Source organism: Mauremys reevesii, linkage group 16 (genome assembly GCF_016161935.1).
Source record: "Mauremys reevesii isolate NIE-2019 linkage group 16, ASM1616193v1, whole genome shotgun sequence".
Taxonomy (NCBI): domain Eukaryota; kingdom Metazoa; phylum Chordata; order Testudines; family Geoemydidae; genus Mauremys; species Mauremys reevesii.
In genome coordinates, this window is record NC_052638.1 from 9,437,575 (window position 1) to 9,456,175 (window position 18,601).

An 18,601-nucleotide genomic window follows, 5' to 3' on the forward strand; every position below is an offset into this window, starting at 1 on the left:
CATGTTCTGTGCAAAGATCTAGGGCAGCATGTGGTCCATCAAGTGCAAACACATGGGGTGCAACCAGGGCCCCATTGAAATCAATGGGAGCTTTGCCAGTAAGAGTAATGGGACCCCATTTCACCCAGATTATCAAAGTCCCAACTCCCTTCTCCTCAGTGCTGGCATTAGCCTCGAGACCTTGATAGTCACTAGTCAGCCAACTACATCCTTTGATGAAGACATTGACTTTTGTCATCGAATTTTATTGGTGTTTTCTTACGAAAATACAATAGAGAATACGATACATATACCAGGCACATTACTACATCTTAGCACGCGCCAATCCTTTTCACCTTGTGCTTTACATTAAATAACACTTTCAGTAGTACAGAGAATGCAATTGGAATCCCCTGTTCCCAGCCGCATCACCCCAATATAACAAAGGTCCACCCTGGACAGTCAGTCCTCCCGCACCCTGCCAAGATGACCAGTGCGCAGGATTTTTTAAAGAAATAATAATCCCAAGCCTGTACTAGTAAAAGTCAATGGCAAAGTTCGCCTCTGATTCCAGTGGCGGCGGATTGGGCCCAATGTGAGCTGGCATTTGCTAAGAAACTGCAATGGTTTAAGTAATTCCTAGCCCGTTATTAGCTGAAAGGAATTCCAAAGTTCCGCCCACACACTGGCCAGGTAGCGGCCCCAAGAACTCCCTAGCTGCCTTATCCTACACCATATGGATGCTTGCAGCCCTGAGCGTAAAAATGACCCTCAGCACAGCCAGGGGCAATCAGCTCTGTCTGGCTGAGTGTGGACTGGATAAGGGGGCATGGCCAAGTGGCTGGGGCACGGTGCTGGAGGGAAAACATGCTCCCCCTGCTCCACAACTGCCCTGCTGCTAGGGGCATTAGGGTTGCTCCTGCCTTGTGCAGCCCACATCTAAAGGGCCCCACCACTGAAATGGAAGGAGCCAGCTTCTCACCACACACCACAAGGCACCATAACCTTTCGATCAAGAAAGGAGGAATAGCCCTTCGAGCCCTATATAAACAGCCGCAGGAGGAATGTAAGGGGCAGACTCTGAGACGGCATTGGGCCGGGACACTGGCACTAAAGCCCTTTCTCTCACAAAAAGTGCCATGGGCTCTTCCAGTGGCCCAGACCTCAGTTTTAGGTCTGCAGGTCTAACATCAAAGCGCCCCTCAACAGCCTCCTGGGTCATTAGTCGAGAACTGGCTTAGTGGGAAGAGGGAAGACAATAGCTGCTCAGTCACCAGTCCTCCTTCCTGCAGCATCTCACTCCAGCTATGCTGTGATGAAGTCCATGATCATTGCTAGAACACCAGGAGGACACAGTTTTGTACTGAAGGCATCCGTCAGTCCCAGGCATTGCTAACGTTCACTAGCAAGGGACGGGTTAGGAGATCAGTAGTCTGCACTCTGCATTTGCATTACATTTCTAAAGCTATGTATTATAAAAATAAAAGGCTAAATTTTGTATTTAAAGGACTATCCTTTGTACATCATTCTGACAACCTATGGGTTCCTATTCCCATAGGGCTAAATTCACCCCCGTGCATGAAGGCCTATGTACTTCCAAATAGGGCTAAAGTAATGCATTAGTCATTGGGTGCCGGCCCTCTGCACAGGGCTGAATTTCACACATAAAACTCAAGTATACACTGTATCCGATCACACTCGGAATCCCTCGTACCACGTTACCTCCAGCCCCCTCTACAAAACCAACACCCAAGGGGAAGGGAACTGGCTCTCAAGCAAAACCAAATATTGTTGGGATGAAACCCATCAGTCCAGCTTCTGGGTCAGAGTCCCTCTACACGCGTGTCTGCTGGTTCCCAACTGGGGTAACCTCAGCACCTATGCCTTGTCTAGCTTTTCTTTCCCAGAGGTTAAGTACAGAATCAGCTGTGGTTAGCTTGTTCTACTGTTTGTATGTACTTAGTGTATTAATCAGATAAAGCAGCTGCATTTTATGTGTCTTAGCTTTTGTTATACGTTTAATATGTTTTCTGCACGCACATTTATATTCTGGAAGTCCAGTCCTGGTCACATTAAAGTCAATAAGTGCAGCACTGGATTCGTTTTGTATCTATATATGTGCGTGTGTAGCTACAGTGGCCCATATCCTGACGATTTCTTACCCAGGCAAAAGTCCTACTGGGGTCAATGGAAATTTGTCCTGAGTGAGGACAATAAAAATTGAGTAAGGGACCTTCAGGATTTGACCCATAGGACTTAGATTCTGTAATGTCTAGACGTATGAAAATCAATAACCGTTTGCATAAAAATCTGTCCCCTAGTAGCTTTACAATGCATTAATACTATGGTGATAGATGCTATATATAAGCCTGCGACAGATCGATACAAAGGTGCATTAGTGTAGGAGTGTTACACCTTCCTCTGTATCAGCCAGCGTTGGCCACTGTCAGAGACAAAATACTAGACTAGATGGACCATTGGTCTGTTCCTGAAGAGTAGTTTCTATGCTCCTAAGTCCAAATGTATTACCGCTAGTTACTCAGGGCTCTAAAAGGAAACTACCCTTTCATTGTCTTTTGTAACTGTCAGACAGAATCAGACTCCACACTGGTTCCAGAATCAGACTCCACACTGGAAAATAACTAGATGTTTGGGGTCTGGTGGCTTCTTTCCTTTTCAGGTATCACAATGGCTCTTTTTTATATATACAAGAGTATGTCTTTGTTCTGTAACATCACATTTGTGGTAGGAACTGGTTCGGTCCAGGGACCACAACTGGAGGAGCAATTTGATTAGCAATGAGTCCAGTTTTTCAGTGTGGGTGCTTAAAGTTTGTCCCCTGAATCCTTAGTTAGACACCTTCATTCTTGTTTTAGCCAATCATGGCCTGATTTTTCACAGGTGTCAAGTTGCAGGTGCTCAGCATTAGGTCACTAAGTGCTAGAGTGACCGGACAGCAAGTGTGAAAAATCGGGACAGGGTGGGGGGTAATAGGAGCCCATATAACATAAAGTCCCAAATATTGGGACTGTCCCTGTAAAATCGGGATATCTGGTCACCCTACTACGTGCTGATTCTCAGTTGCTTCCAGTGGGTGTTTAGCTGCCAAAATCTGGATTCCGAGGCCTAACTTTAGGCAGCCCCATTGGAAAACTGGACTCAAAGTGGTCAGGTCTGGTAACAGTTAGTGACATGGTTGGCCCTGGAAGCCAGCAACCAGTTGAATGACACCTCAGGCATCACGCAAACAGAATCGAAACAGAATGGCACCACATGGGGACCCAAAGCGCAAGGAGTGAAGCCGCAGAGGGGTAACAAATGCAAAGTTTGGGACCACGCGCTTCAGGCAGGGAGAGGCTCGAGGTGGCGAGGCATTCAGCTTGAGAGCAGCTTGGTTGGGTTTTTAGCTGGATGGTGCCGGAATGGAACTATTCCAGTACCAGTTCAAAAACATGCCTTTGGCACCGACTGGCAAACAGCAGCTGAGCTGCTCTATAACTGCTGTTACCTTTGCATATAATGATGCAAGACAAAAGACAAGCAACTCGTTCCTAAAACGTCGCCCTTGGCTCCCTGGGTATTTTTTGGCATTCCACTCAGAAGCTGTGAGTTTCCTTAGTGTCTCTCTACCTTGGCCCATTTGCCTTGCATTGTTTTTTGGCTTAGTCCGGTATAAAGCTGATTAATGCCAGGTTTAGCCTCCCTGCTCCCTGTTAGAGAAACATCCTAGAGTCCACCTATTAGCAGTAGCAACCCAAGTCCATGCCATGAAGGATTCAGATGGCTTCCATAGCGTATTCATTAGTTCGAGAGCCCAGCTGATTAAAGAGCAAGCCTTGTACCGTTTCTTTAGCTGAGTCTTCAGGGCAGACTTTAGCCTTTACATACATCCATACAGCGGCACTGCAAATACCCAGAATGCTTGCCAGCAAAGCAAGGCTGAGGATGTGGGTTCGGGATGCAGGCAAAATGCTGGACACCAAGGGACCATCTGAAGGCCCCTTTGCTCTGTTCTGAAGTGGGAAGCTTTTGACGGAAAGGACTGACATTTCTATAGATGAAATGGATTCAGGAAAAGAGCAAGGAGGAGGATCTTTCTTTCCTAAAGGAGATAAGGAGCTACCTGTGCGAGCATCAGCCGTAGAGTCACTAACAGCATCTCTTTCATCACCACTGTTGGGACTGACAGAACCACTTTCTCCTCCAGGAGATGTGGGGTGTGGAGTGGATCCCTTGGTGGCATCACTTCCTTTTAGAACAGATGTGGGTTTTATGGTAGAGTTCTCAGTCACTTGCCCTATAGATGTAAGGCCTATAACAGGCTTGCTGGGAACAGATTCTAGTAGAGACGGTGTCAGGAACGTAGGTGACAACTTGGCAATCTCAGGGCCATTTACAATGGATGGCGCATCTGAAATAAATCTACTGGGAGCACTGGCAAGTCCACCAGCTGTTTGATTTCTAGCAGAGCCTACAGAGCTGTATGTAGGTTGTATGGGACTCTCAGACCCTTTGATAACAGTGGTGGGATCTGAATTCAATCTGCTGGGAGCTGTGCCAGGTATATCAGTTGTTGGACTGATAGTAGATCCTGTGGACTTGTTTCTAGATTCTACGAAACTCTCAGAGCTTTTCATGACAGGGGTGGGAACTGAATGAAATCTGCTGGAAGTGCTCTCTGGTATGTCAGCTGCTGGCGTTGTAACAGATCTTATGGAAACTTCGCTGCCGTTGGCAACAAGCTCAGGGTGGATAGTAGATGGAGTAACAGTCTCTGGTAATGCAGAGAAGGATTTTGTAGAAGACTTCTTGGTCTCTTGCACAGTCAATATGGATACGTTGGGCTCCTCCGTCCTCACAACAGATACGTGTGAAACCGGTGTGCCAGCCCCATGAATGGGATTGGCCGGAACACTGGGCTGTGTTGGTTTAGAGCCAGCATCGCCAACTACTCTGTGAAAAACGCCTGCCCCTTCTTGCACAACTGCAGAAGTGACGGTGCTTGAAAGTGGCGGATTCAGAGGGGCTTGGTTTAGCTGTCGGACTGCTTCCTTCACCCAGTTCTCCTCTGGATCTACACAGAACTTTCTATTCTTCTTAGTGACAAATCTGAAGAGAGACCAGAAACAGTAACAATCACAAGAAACAGAACGGAAGAGCTGATAAATATGCAAAGCCTGGATAAAAGCAGCCGTAAGGAAGCTCATGCTACCTTGGCAGAAGCTCGAGACATTCCATTTTCCCAATGACTTCTGAAAGTTAAATATAGCCATGTTCTAGTGTGCAGGAGATAGAGATATAATCAGCTGGTGTTTGAGTCAGGATCTGATGTGATGAATAATTTCCTGACTTTCTTTTTCCTGTTCATTGTTAAAGTAACTATTTTGAAATGGGGCAGTTGACCCGATTTTCACCTGAGGATGCTGTAATGAAGTTAAGAGGGGCCGACTGTGTAATCACATATAGGGTCGGATCCTGTTCCCACTGAAACCGAAGGGAATTTTTCCACCCACTGCAGTGGGAGCAGGGCCAGACTAACACTGAAAGTACAATTCTGCTCTGTAAAGTGGCTGCAAATATGGCATCATGGGGTTCCATGTTTGTGCCTCTCTGACACCAGATTGTTATTTATTATTTAGCACCTACAGGCCCCTACTGAGCTCAGGGCTCTGTTGTGCAACGTGAACATAACTAGAGACAAGTCCCTGGCCCAAAACGTTTACAGTCTAAATAGACAGAGCAGATCAACAGTGGGAGGGGAAAGAGGCAGGTCACTGCCAGACGGGGAACAGAACTCAGCTTTCCTGACTAGAGCTGGTAGGTTTTTGACTCAATGCAATTTTTAAGATAAAGTGTCTGCGTTCCCGGGAAATGTTTGACTTTTTGTCCAGAAAAAATAAAACAAACAAACAAAAACCCAAAAAAACGAATGTCCAAATTTTTCAGCTGGAAACCGAAATGGAAAAGCTGTGATCTGGAAATTCTGCCATGGTGCCTCATGGGAGTTGTATCCTGACTGCCTCATTCCCCCTCTCTCCACCCGCCGGGACTGGGTTCCTTGGACAGACTACATCTCCCATGAGGCACTACAACCAGGGACTTCTATGATGTGTTGCATCAAGAGGGAAGACCATAGTGCAACATGGGAGATGTAGTCTGTCCAAGGAACCCAGGCCATTGAGGAAAATGGGAGCTTGAAGCACCCAAACTACAGTTACCATGAGGCACCAAGGTATCATTTGTAAATCAAGAATTTCATATTTTCAGCTGAAAAGTTTTGGCCAAAAATTTCTGATTTCCAATTTTTCATCCAAAAAATCCACATTTTCCCTACTCATGACTCCCAGCCTGGAACCCGAACCACTCAATCATGCTCTGGTCTGGCCCATGTTAGTAGAGCTATGCCAGTTTACATCAGCTGAGGCTCTGGCCCCAAATCTGTAACAAATTTGGAGAGTTGCACCCACTTAAAACCAGGGCTGAATTTGGCCCAGGCTAAGTAAACTATTAAAAACGTTGAAATATTTCCCCAGCCTTTTCTCAGGGGCTGAATTTCTGGTAACTGTGTAAAGTGTTTATAAATTGAAACCACATGTAGCAATTGTCAGGTTTGTTTAAAATGAATTAATGAGTTCCCAGGGGCTCTCAGAGTGGAAGGCTGGACTTGTGCTTACGGCAGAGGCCTGCTCTTCAGGTCCTGATTCTGCCTCAGGCTTCCTGTAGAACCTTGGCCAAAACACTTAGGCTTGGTCTACGCGCTACCCATTCATCTCACTATAACTACATTGCTCAGGGAAAATCCACAGCCCTGAGCGACTCAGTGATACGGACGTTAACTCCTGGTGTAGACAGCACTGTCAACGGGAGGGCTTCTCCCGCCGACATAGCTACCTCCTCTCCAGGAGGGGGAGAAGCTCTCCTGTCGACGTAGCGTAGGTAGCATCTTCACGAAGCGCTCCAGTGGTGCTGCAGCAGCACTGTACGTGTGGACAAGGCCTTCATCTCCGTTGGTCCCCCATCTGTAAAACAGTCCTCATAATCTTTCCTTTCTTCTGCCCGTTGTCTGTCTTGTGTATTTAGCTTGTGAACTGTTTCAGGGCAGGGCCTGGCTCACTATGTGTGTGTACATCACCTAGAACAATGGAGCCCTGAGTTCAGCGGCCTGTGGGCAGTTTCCAGCATGTGTTTTGCACCAAAACGAGGATCTGTGCAGGATTTTGTCCCATTTATTCCCAGAGTTGCAAATTAAATTAATCGATTCTGAAAAGAGGACCACATGGTAGAAAAGTACTTACATGATAGCGGCTTTGGGACATGATGGTTCTGTCTTCCTATAGGTCTTCAACAGTTTCTGGGGTATTTCTTTTCGTGAAAATTCAGTGCATAATTTTTTGCACTTCACAAATGCTTTGGGTTGTCCTAAGGCAAAAAAAAATAATTAAAAATTAAACGTAAGTATCAGTTCATGCTCTGGATGCAATGAAAGCTGCACGTCATCTCTATTGTCCTCCTGCATGGAGAAAGTAAAAGCCTGCTGTCTAATTTGGCAATCTTAAAAGGAAGCACGCTGCATCAGTGAAAACAAATCCTAGCAACTACATTCTCATCAGGGCTAAGTGAGTGCTGTAAGAATTTAGGGGAAGACCCTAGCAGCAAAAGCATGTGAAAACAAAAGAATCTTGAGACATCCTTAAATAAAAGCCCCCAGTGGGCTCGGGATGGATGGGGAATGCACAGAGACTCTTGCCTGTGTGGGCCGCAGTTCAAATCTGAACAGCATCGTCACTAAATGCCCCAATAGCAACTATGTGGGTAAAACCAATCACCACGCTCCCAAATGAACTCACACAGGAAAATGATAAAAGACAAAAACATCACATCACCTGTGTGTGAACACTTCTCACAAAGAGGTCAACCAGATCGTGTCCTCAGCCTCAAAGGAAACCTGCACAGCACTTTCAAAAGATTAGCCTGGGAGCTTAAATTCAGAACTACATGAGACACGAAAACTCTTGGCCTGAGTAGAGCAGGGGTGGGCAAACTTTTTGGCCTGAGGGCCACATCTGGGTATGGAAATTGTCTGGCGGGCCATGAATGCTCACAAACTTAACACGCCATGTTCCAACAGGGACAACACAAGTTTCAAAATCAAATCCCTGTTTTACAAGATTGCATGCACTGTGAAAAACCTGGGCCCTCTCGCTGGCCTGGATTCGTCGGGCATCAGCTTCCAGTCATAGGAACGCACTGAGATTCACCAGCTCCCTGTGCTCAAAAATCTCCTCCCAGGTAGAGCCCGACAGCCCACAATCGAGTCGTCTGTGGGTGGTAGGAAAGTCACCTAAGCCAAAAAGTAGCAGGCACCTGGGCTTGCACCTTCCAGGCGCTGATGGTGCATGAGGTGTGTTGGGTTGGACACTGGAGTAACACAAGTGTCCTCACACGCATCATGCCAGAGCGCTGGGCGGGTGGAGCGGAACAAGCCCCCGACCCCGCTCCCAGACGAGAGAGCTGGAGCTAGGGTGACCAGACAGCAAGTGTGACAAATCGGGATGGGAGCGGGAGGTAATAGGAGCCTATATAAGAAAAAGACCCAAAAATCAGGACATCTGGTCACCCTAGCTGGCGCGGGGCAGTGAAGCTTGAGGGGCTGGATTATAAGGTCTTACAGGCCAGACGCAGCCCACGGGCCGTAGTTTGTCCCCCCCTGGCATAGAGACACCGGATTTATGGATTATTACAACAATCTATAGCTCACGAACAAACCCCTCCCCTGGCCCTTTTCCTCCCTCTGACTGGAGTAGTGTTAAGGGGCCACTTCACCTCGAATGGTCCCCTGAGATATGCGGTACCTACTCACGCTAAACACGCTGTTCTGCCTTGTATTTAGCTGTGACGCTTTCCCAGCCCTGGAGAAGAGCTGTGTGTAAGCTCCCAAGCTTGTCTCACTCTCTCTCTCTCTCTCTTTCTCTCTCACCAACAGAAGCTGGCCCAATACAAGATATCACCTCCCCCACCTCGTCCGCTTGGTGGCATTTGTGAAACAAAGTAATGGGTCTCAGTCCAGGTCCTAGTGGCTCATGTCTTTGTCACAAAAGCAACTGCTGCAGCGGTCGTTCCTTGGCCCCTTTGCTGGCGCTCTCAGCACAGAGGTCACGGAGGATGAGCGGCTTTACAGGTCAGGGCTGAGGCACTGTCACTGATGGGGCACTATGAGGTAAGCTTGCTCTATTGCTGCCATCCTGTACATAGCCTGTTCCCCAGCAACGGCTCCCATACAAATAAACTCCACCCACCTCGTCGCTTAACGTAGGGTTTGTACGTAGGGGCCTGTCGCCATAGAGTGTATGTCTGCAAAGCAGCTGGAAGGTGCTTCCCAGAGCGGGTAGCTCTGCAGGTGCTAGCTCCACTCCAGGTAGCGTGCTAAAAATAGCCGTGTGGCTGCGGCGGCCGTGGACATACCCATGGGGTTGGGCAGACTTGTACTTGGGTGGCTCACCTGAGAAGGTGTTCGTGCTACTCTGACTACATGGCGATTTTTAGCACAGTAGCTCGAGCAAAGCACGTGGCCAGCTGCTGTGTGGGCATATGCTCAGTCTCTGAGCACTTCCTGGGAGTTGGGGAAAAGGTGCAAAGGAAACGTCTTGGGAGACCTTCTGTGAGTTTTCTCATAACTATTCCCCGTGCTTAGATATTAACAGGAGAGCCATAGACACATCCCAGGTAGCCTTTCTAAGACATGGCTACGGAAAACATCGTTCTGCAAAAATAGCATCTTGCTCAATACGGGCCAAATGGTGCCGTCCTGCCGCACACTGGGGAGACTTTCTTCCTGCGAGCGAGCCCATTGCCTTCACTGAGGCTGCTGCCCGTCCACCGTAAGCAGGGGTTGCACAATCAAACCTTACGTTCTTCCCTGCGTGCTTTGGCATTGGAGCGTGTTTGGATTGGCATGTCTTCCATGCTCCTTTTAGCTAAATTAAAATCATTGCTTCCACCCCATAACTTCCTTATGGTATTTTTTTTCCTGAGTTCTCTGTTCGTTCCCATGGATTAGTTAATGAATTACAGACTAGGCCAAAGGGTCTCCCTTCATGCTCAGCACTAAGCGGTCTGGGCTGTGGTGCCTGGTTTCTTCCACTTCAGGGAAGTTATACAAATATTTGCTGTTGTAAGGGCAATAGAGTCATCAAACCTTCACCATCAAGGACCCGCAGTGAGTGACCCTTTGGTAAGCGAGAGGCTTACTCACGGAGTTACTGCTACTCCACAGGAGCAAGGGGAGGGGAGGGCAGCGTCTGACCCTGAGCCAGTGAGGTAGGTCTGCAGTGGAATGAAAGACCCTGTGGCTGGCCTGGGTCAGCTGACTCAGGCTCGGGCTGCAGAGCTAAAAATTAGCTTGGCCTGGAGCCGGGACTCTTGGACCTTCCCCCCTTGTGAGGTCCCAGAGCTCAGACTCCAGCCCGAGCCTGAACAGCCGCACAGCAATTTTACAGCCTGAGCCAGCTCTGCGTACATACCCCGAGCGCATGCCCAGAGAGTAAAGTACACATTGCGAGGGGGGAGGGGATTCGCATTGGGACGGGACTCGAAGGGGCTGGGCTGTTTGCTCTCAACAGGGTATATCTGGTTGGCTGAGCTTTGCTCCGTAAGCACTCTGCAGCCTATAGACCCCAGTGGGTAGCTCTAGGTGGGATGGTGTATGAGCAAAGATGACCATTGACTCATTATTGCGACTCCTGTTATACAATTGCGACAAATCTTGCGCAAAGTATGTCATGTACGGTGTCAATGGAAAAGTGATGCTTTGCAAAGTAGGATGATCCTGTTTAAATCCATGTATCGTCTTTATATCTAAAGTTATTAATGTATTTACATTTCAAATGTGTTTGTTCCTGGGTGACACCTCTCAGATAGATATACATCAAGACTAGACAGCTCTGTGTTGATGGCTCATCAAGAACCCTCAGCTCTCACAACGGGCTATAAAAGAAACTCATCCTGTCCAGAGAGCTCGCCCTGAGGATGCCTCAGACACCAAGTGGGCCAATGGCCAAGCTCTGTGAGTCAGCCAACCATGTAAAGACATGTGACATGCTCATGTGACCCTGGACTCCATTTTGGGCCTGTACCTTTCCACAAACCGGGGGTGTGGGGCTTTGTTTGGGACAGTAATTTTCAATGGCAGAGGAGATTAAAAGATACCCGAGACATTGCTATTTTGTTTTCATTTCCTGCTTCGTTTCTCTGGACTGGATGTCTAACAAGGACGGATGACCCCTAATCTGTGTGAATGATTCCAGAGAGACTTTTGCAAAGTAGCAGTTTATTCCATCATGGCTACAAACCTGATCTAAGGCCTTTGCAACCCCTTGCATGTACATGTTTCCTTTCACCATTCAATAAGTCTCTGCTTTTCTTTCTTTCTTTCTATTATGAACGTTTTAGTTTTTGGTTACTAAAGGACTGGCATCCGCGTGATTATTGGGTAAGATCGGTTATATATTGACCAGGCTAAATCCTGATCCCTTGGGCTTGGAAGGACCCGATATCTGATTAAATTGGTTTTCAGTAACCACTCACCATAAAGTGCAGTGGCTGGGTGGAGAGCCGGGGGCTGGAATGCCGAAGGCGACTGCATGTTTGATGTTTGTTAACTGATGTGGTGAGAGAGACGTTCCCTTTGGCTACTGGCTTGGTGTAATCTAATGCTAGAATAACCACCGGTTTGAGGTGAGTCTGTCCTATTGCTCAGCAGTCTGTCCTGAAGCTGGTATTCTCAGCTGGGCCCCACTGAGGCACGGGGACACTAGCGTATAGATGAATCTGCCCCCCCCACCGCTCCCAGCCAGCAGGTCATTACTGGGGCTGTTCTGAAACGTGTCGCTACTCACGGTTACTCCCACTGAGCCTGGGTCTGCACTGGGCTCGCAGGAGCGGCTGCGCCGACAGAAGAAAAGGAAAAGTGGCTTTAAGCTAAACTGCCTGGACAGTGCCTGCTCCAGGGGTTAGTAGCCAGTGGGCTGCTCCAAGACCCCACAATTCCATGTGCTACAGCCCCACCCTTTCCCAACCCCTCCTAGGCCCCTGCTCCTGGCAACCCTGTGCCAGTGGGATCCTCCCTGGGGCCATTGCAGCCTTTCACGGACCTTATACACCCCCTGAGCCGTGAGGGACCAGAATCTGAGCCAGTCTTTTTAGCTTAAGTAGAAACAGGCCTGACCCAACCCCCAGATCTGAACCTTCCCCTTCGGCGAACGTTGGGGAAAGTGACAAAGAGTCCTGGGGCACCTTATAGCCTGACAGACGTTTTGGAGCACGAGCTTTCGTGGGTGAATCCCCACTTCGTCAGCTGCATGTGGTGGAAATTTCCAGAGGCAGGTATAAATATGCAGGCAAGAATCAGTCTAGAGATAACGAGGTCAGTTCAATCAGGGAGGATGAGGCAGGGCCGGCTCCAGGCACCAGCCTACCAAGCACGTGCTTGGGGCGGCACCTTGGGACGGGGCGGCACTCGGGGTTTGGTTTTGGTTTTTTTTGGTTCGGCCAGGCGGCAGTGGGGGGTGGGGCTTGGGAGGCGTGGTGCTGTGCTGGGGGCGCGGGGACTTGGGCGGCGCAACGTGGCCTTCGGGGCAGGGACTTAGGGCGCGCGATGCTCGGGAGGGTGGGGACTTAGGCGGCGCAACACTCGGGTGGGGCGGGGTCTTGGGCGCAGTGCGGTGCTCGGGAGGCGGGTCTTGGGCTATGTGACGTGGCGGCAGGGGGGTGGGAACTTGGGTGGCACAGTGCGGTGCTCGGGGGGGCGGGGACTTGGCGCGGCGCTCGGTGGGGCGGGGACTTGGGCAGCGCAGTGAAACGGTGCTCGGGGGCGGGACTTGGGTGGCGCAGTGCGGTGCTCGGGAGGCGGGGACTTGGGCGATGTGACGTGGCGCTTGGGGCAGGGGATTTGGGTGGCGCAGTGAGGTGCTCGGGAGGCGGGGACTTGGGCGATGTGACGTGGCGGCAGGGGTGGGAACTTGGGTGGCACAGTGCGGTGCTCGGGAGGGGCGGGGACTTGGGCGGCGCGACGCTCGGGTGGGGCGGGGGACTTGAGCGGCGCGATGCAACGCTCGGGGGGGCAGGGGATTTGGGTGGCGCAGTGCGGTGCTCGGGAGGGGCGGGGGGCTTGGGCGACGTGATGCTCGGTGGGGCGGGAACTTGGGCGACGCGACGCTCGGGGGGCAACGCGACGCTCGGGGGGTGGGGCGGCGCTCTTTGTTTTTGCTTGGGGCGGCAAAAATGTTAGAGCCGGCCCTGGGATGAGGCCCTCTTCTAGCAGCTGAGGTGTGAACACCAAGGGAGGAGAAACTGCTTTTGTAGTTGGCAAGTCATTCACAGTCTTTGTTTAATCCTGAGCTGATGGTGTCAATTTTGCAAATGAACTGAAGCTCATCAGTTTCTCTTTGAGGAAAGTGCGGCTCTGATTCTGTACTGGCCCCTGTCTCTGCAATGGGCCAAGCAAAAACCCTGGCTCTGACATCCCCCAGCTTTGGAAACATTCTTACCCTGACCCACATCACTACTTGGCAGCTTGCGCCTCTCTCTGATTATAAATATCTTGACTGGAGACTTCACAAGGGAAGCCAGACACAGTACAGTCTTCTGCCACTGCCAGCTGGCCAAGGAGGACAGAAGTTGCATTATGAGAAAAGTGGGAGATCAAGATGATGGAAGGTTTAAAAATAATTATAGCAAAACAAAACCTAATGCCCATCCACATGAACTGGGTAAAGCCTTATGGAACAGTCCTGCAGAATTTAATAGAACATGAGAACCTTTCTATAGGATTTTTGAACCGTCTTATTGATTGAGTAGAGAAATCTACCCCTGCTGTAGAACTCTGTAGAATGGTTCAAACTATAGATTCCCAACCTAGAGGTCATGACCACCCTGCCCTGTCCAGGCCCTATTGCTAGATGGGGTCTCAGTTAGTTGGGGTGGGGGTCTTGGGATGGAAAAGAGAATAGCTCAGAATCACTGGTTTAGCTAAACCTCCCTGTTAAATCCTAGATAGAGCCCATAAAATGACCCTTTATTGAAATGCCTCTATGAGGAGTATCACAAAGATCCCTGCTACTTCTAGCAGGACACAGATTTTGTAATCCTAAGCGAAAGTAATAGTCTAGTATGTACTTCGCTACCCCAATATAACACAAATTCGGACATAATGCGGTAAAGCAGCGCTCCAAGGAGGGGAGGGGGGGCTGCGCACTCCAGTGGATCAAAGCAAGTTCAATATAACACGGTTTCACCTATAACGTGGTAAGATTTTTTGGCTCCCGAGGACAGCGTTATAGCGAGGTAGAGGTGTATCATTATATGCAGCCAAGGATTCTAAAGGTCCTGTTATTTCTCATTCTCTACACCAGCTGTTCTGTGGGGGCCCCCGGTAAACGTTTAGGCTCCATTCCTGTTGAGTTAGGACTGGCTCTGATTACCCTTGTGGTGTGATACGTAGCAACACCCTCCTTCGAGAAGGTCCCTCAAGGAAACCAGCCTTGAGCCCAGCGGAGAACTCTGCCTCGTCAAACCTATTACATTTCTATAGATCTCTATTAGCTTCAGCCTGATTCATTTCTAACGGCGTTTCCCACCACAGAGAGAGGCAGGCAATTATAGGTCTGTGGGCGCGTACTCAATCCAGGTTCATTTTTGTATGTTGGAAAGATTCGACTCATACCCACATTCAAATGTCACCAGCCTCCATGTAACATATCACCTTCCTGCCCTGTAATATTCTTATGCAGATAATGGGTCACGTTTTCAGACCCTGGGATACACAAATCCAAGCCTTTACCAAGAGCCTGTGCACATGGCTGTGGCCACCACTGTGCCAGCTGAATGCCCAGAGGAGCAGTTATCCCTAATTCCGTGTGTGCCCAGGTGCTATTTAGGCACCCAGATGCACACCCATTCTTGCCCAGGGTAGAGCTGAGTATCTAGCCCAGGGGGTTTCAAACTGCGGGTCGCGACCCAGTACTGGGTCACGGAATGTCAGGCACTGGGTGGCGGCGGGTCTGGTCAGCCCGGCTCCCCGAGCCATTAGACGTCCCGTCGGCGGGGCTGCCCGGCTGAGGCAGGTTAGTCCCTACCTGTTCTGACACCGCGCTGCGCCCGGAAGTCCTAGGTGGGGGGGGGCACGTGGGCGAGACCCACACAGCGCCGCTTGCGCGCCTCCACCTAGGAGCCGGACCTTCTGCTGGCCGCTTCTGGGGCTCGGCGCAGTCTGCGGTGCCAGAACTGGCAGGAAGCCTGTTTTAGCACCCCCGCTGCGCCGCTGACCAGGAGCCACCCGAGGAACGTCTGTGCCCCAACCCTCTGACCCAGCCCTGAGCCCCCCCAAACCTGGAGCCCCCTCCTGCACCTTAAAACTCCTCATCCCCAGCCTGCACCCCAAGCCCAGAGCCCTGACCCCTTCCCATACCCCAACCCCCTACCCCAGCCCTCAGCCCCCCCAAACCTGGAGCCCCCTCCTGCACCCCAAACTCCTCATCCCCAGCCCCACCCCAGAGCCTGCCCAAACTCCTCATCCCCCGCCGGCACCCCAAGCCCAGAGCCCTGACCCCTTACCTTTCCCCAACCCCCTTCCCCAGCCCTGAGCCCCCCCAAACCTGGAGCCCCCTCCTGCACCCCAAACTCCTCATCCCCAGCCTGCACCCCAAGCCCAGAGCCCTGACCCCTTCCCATACCCCAACCCCCTACCCCAGCCCTGACACCCTCCTGCACCCCAAACCCTTCATCCCCGGCCCCGCCCCACAGCCCTCACCCCCACACCCCAACCCTCTGCCCCAGCCCTGAGCCCCTCCCTCACACCAAACCCCTCAGCCCCAGCTCCGTTGGGTCGCAGGCATCAACAATTTTCTTCAACTGGGTCACCAGAAAAAAAGTTTGAACCCCACTGCTCTAGCCAATCTATCAGCTACTTTTTTTAAAGTTTCTGTTTAACATTACAAGCCTGGTCTAAACGGTCTTTTTGTCTGCCCCTGCGTGTAGCTCTGAGGCTCGGTGTGTGTCTGCCCCTGCGTGTAGCTCTGACGCTCGGTGTGTGTGTGTCTGGCTAATCCTGAACCTTTCTCGTTCCCTCGCCTGACTCAGAAAACAAACTGCAGCCTGGGCTTGTTTGCATTTCTTTGCTGGGCAGGTTATGCCTCACACCCAGGACCTGTTCCTTCCTTAAAGGAATCTTTGCTTTCTGAAATAACACCGCAGAGCAGTATCATGGATCAGCTTCACCCGCAGGCTTCCCCACCATCCCAGGAAAGGAAACCCAGCCTTTCCTTCAGTTCTTTCTACTTCAAAGCAGCTCACCTTCGACGCGGTTTTCCACATTCCAGAGCCCCACCAGTGCCAGCAGCAAGACAGACGCGATCGAAGTGCCCTTCATCGTCCAGCGATCGGGGACTGGTAGCAGCAGGAGGGAGGCTGTTAAGCAGGCAGTGATTTCCCAGAATTATGCTTGGCTGCGTCTTAGGTCTGGACACAGCAGCAGCAGCGTCCCAAGGGCTAGAGGCACGATGCAGTGCCAAGCCTTTATTGAACAAGTGGTTTCGATTTTGATTTTACGTGGGTGTGCAGGCTGGATTTACCACCCCCGCGCTCCTGTCCCGTGACCGAGTGAGCAGGGGAAAACCAGGGTTGGGAATGTCAGTCGGCGGCAGAACAGATAGAACCAGGAATTTCCCAGTGTGTCAATTATGTAAACTATAAAACCTTTTCTGTATATAGCAGGTAGCAGGGCACTACCAAAACGGGAGTTGGTATAAACTGACGGGGCTCCACTCCGATGCCAAAGGAGCAGAGTTAATTTACAAGAAGTCACCCCAGTGTCATTAATCTGAAGCCGTCCGGCTGTTCCTTGCTCTCTGCTCGCTACCTCGTTTCCAATTTCAGCGGAAAGCAGAGTGTTTCTCCCTCTTCTCCTGTTTTCTCCAAGGCAGGTTGTGGGTGGAATCCCCGTCACTGGAGGCTGGACAAACATCTGTCAGGGACGGGGTAGGTCAGGTTTACCTGGCCCCGCCTCAGCCTGGAGGGATGGATTTGCTGCTTTCTCCAGGGCCCTGCCCAGCCCTACACTGCTGTGATTCCAGGGTCACTCACGCCGGAGAAATTGCAAACCAGTGTCATTGTGAAATGACAAACTGAGCCGCACCTGAGGCTCCAATGGACTGTTTAGATCTGAGCAAAATGCTTCTCTCCCCACCCACCCCCGCCCCCGCCGGTTCCAAAAATGAAACTTCACTGGCATGGACACGTTCCTGCAAATGGTTTTGATTTCAAGGAAATGGTATTTGCCAATGAACAAAACGTTCCACTGAAAAGTTTCCAACCAGCTCTATTCTTTGGCTTGCGGGTGACTGAGGAAGAGGCAGCCCCTGCCCCATAGAGCAGTGGGTCTCACCCAGGGGGCCGGGGGCTGCGAGCAGGTTTCAGGGGCTCTGCCAAGCAGGGCCGGCATTAGACTTGCTGGGGCCCAGGGCAGAAAGCCGAAGCCCCACCGCATGGGGCTGGAGCCCGGGGCCCTGAGCACCGCCGCCCGGGGCTGAAGCTGAAGCCTGAGCAATGTAGCTTTGTGGGGGGGCCCTGTGGCGTGAGGCCCCAGGCAATTGCCCTGCTTGCTACCCCCAATGCCGGCCCTGGGTTTTCTGTGCAGAAAACCAGTGATTGTGGCACAGGTGGGCCGGGGAATTTTTATAGCACGTTGGAGGGGGCTCAGAAAGGAAAAGGTTGAGAATCCCGGCCGTAGAGCCCGCAGCCTAAGGGCACAGAGGCAGGGAAGGGATACAACATACCACCCACGGGATGGAAAAGATGTGGGGCCTGGCTTCTTGGATACACGGGCTGTTAGCTTTTAAGGTGAACCATTGGCCCACATCCTCAGGGGGTGTAAAGCAGCCGAGTTGCACTGAAGCCAATGCACCGAAGCTGATTTACACCAGCGGTGGCTCTTACGTTTTCCTCTCCCAATTCTCTCTCCATGATTCGTCCCGCACCCATTCCCATGTCCTTATTCCCTCCCTCCTCGCAGGCCAGCAAAGAAAGGGCAGCTTTGATGCAGATTCTGAGGGGGGTTTTGTCAGACTTGCTGGACAGTTGTGGTGTCAGACTGAGACCTGAGCACTGAAACCTCGCCACGTGGCAGTGGAAACCTCAGCACCACTGCTGCTGTGGTTTGTTACTCTGGCAAGCCGCAGACCTTAACCTCTGGTGTGGGGTTGAGTGACCCACTCTCACAGTGGTTACCACTGAGGCTGGTGGGGGAGTGGAGCACTTTAGGTTTACAAAAGCTCAATTGCCATCTAATACCTGCTGTAGAAATCAACCCTTTCTGAGGCACCGCAACCTTGTGGTGGTGGAGAGGCTTGCGTGGGCTAAAGACCTTCAGAGCTCCATTGGCCGGAGCTTTTCTACTCCTGGTAGGGTCCCCCTTGGCCATGGCCCAAATGTCACAAGACCCCAATGGTGGATCGGGCGCACATAGAGGACCTTCTACTACTCTGCGACTGTGAAGGCGGATGGAGGTTTCAGCAAGAGGGAGGCCCCTAGTTGGCTTGGATCTCCTTGCCACTGGGTCAGGGTTTTCCTC

General features: G+C 51.0%; 1 protein-coding gene across 2 annotated transcripts; it reads right to left on the reverse strand.

The window, feature by feature from the left end:
• Positions 1-224: 224 nt before the first annotated feature.
• On the reverse strand, positions 225-16,508 carry LOC120384166 (fractalkine-like). 2 transcript variants are annotated; one of them, XM_039502505.1, is made up of 3 exons: positions 16,327-16,508; positions 7,275-7,398; positions 225-5,088 (listed from the first exon to the last, which is right to left on the reverse strand). In XM_039502505.1, exons 1-3 carry the CDS (start codon positions 16,400-16,402, stop codon positions 3,756-3,758), a joined length of 1,533 nt encoding a protein of 510 aa, XP_039358439.1. In that variant the 5' UTR covers positions 16,403-16,508; the 3' UTR covers positions 225-3,755. The 2 variants fall into 2 exon arrangements, with proteins under 2 accessions (XP_039358439.1, XP_039358440.1); XM_039502506.1 differs by lacking the exon at positions 16,327-16,508 and adding an exon at positions 8,997-9,152.
• Positions 16,509-18,601: the final 2,093 nt, after the last annotated feature.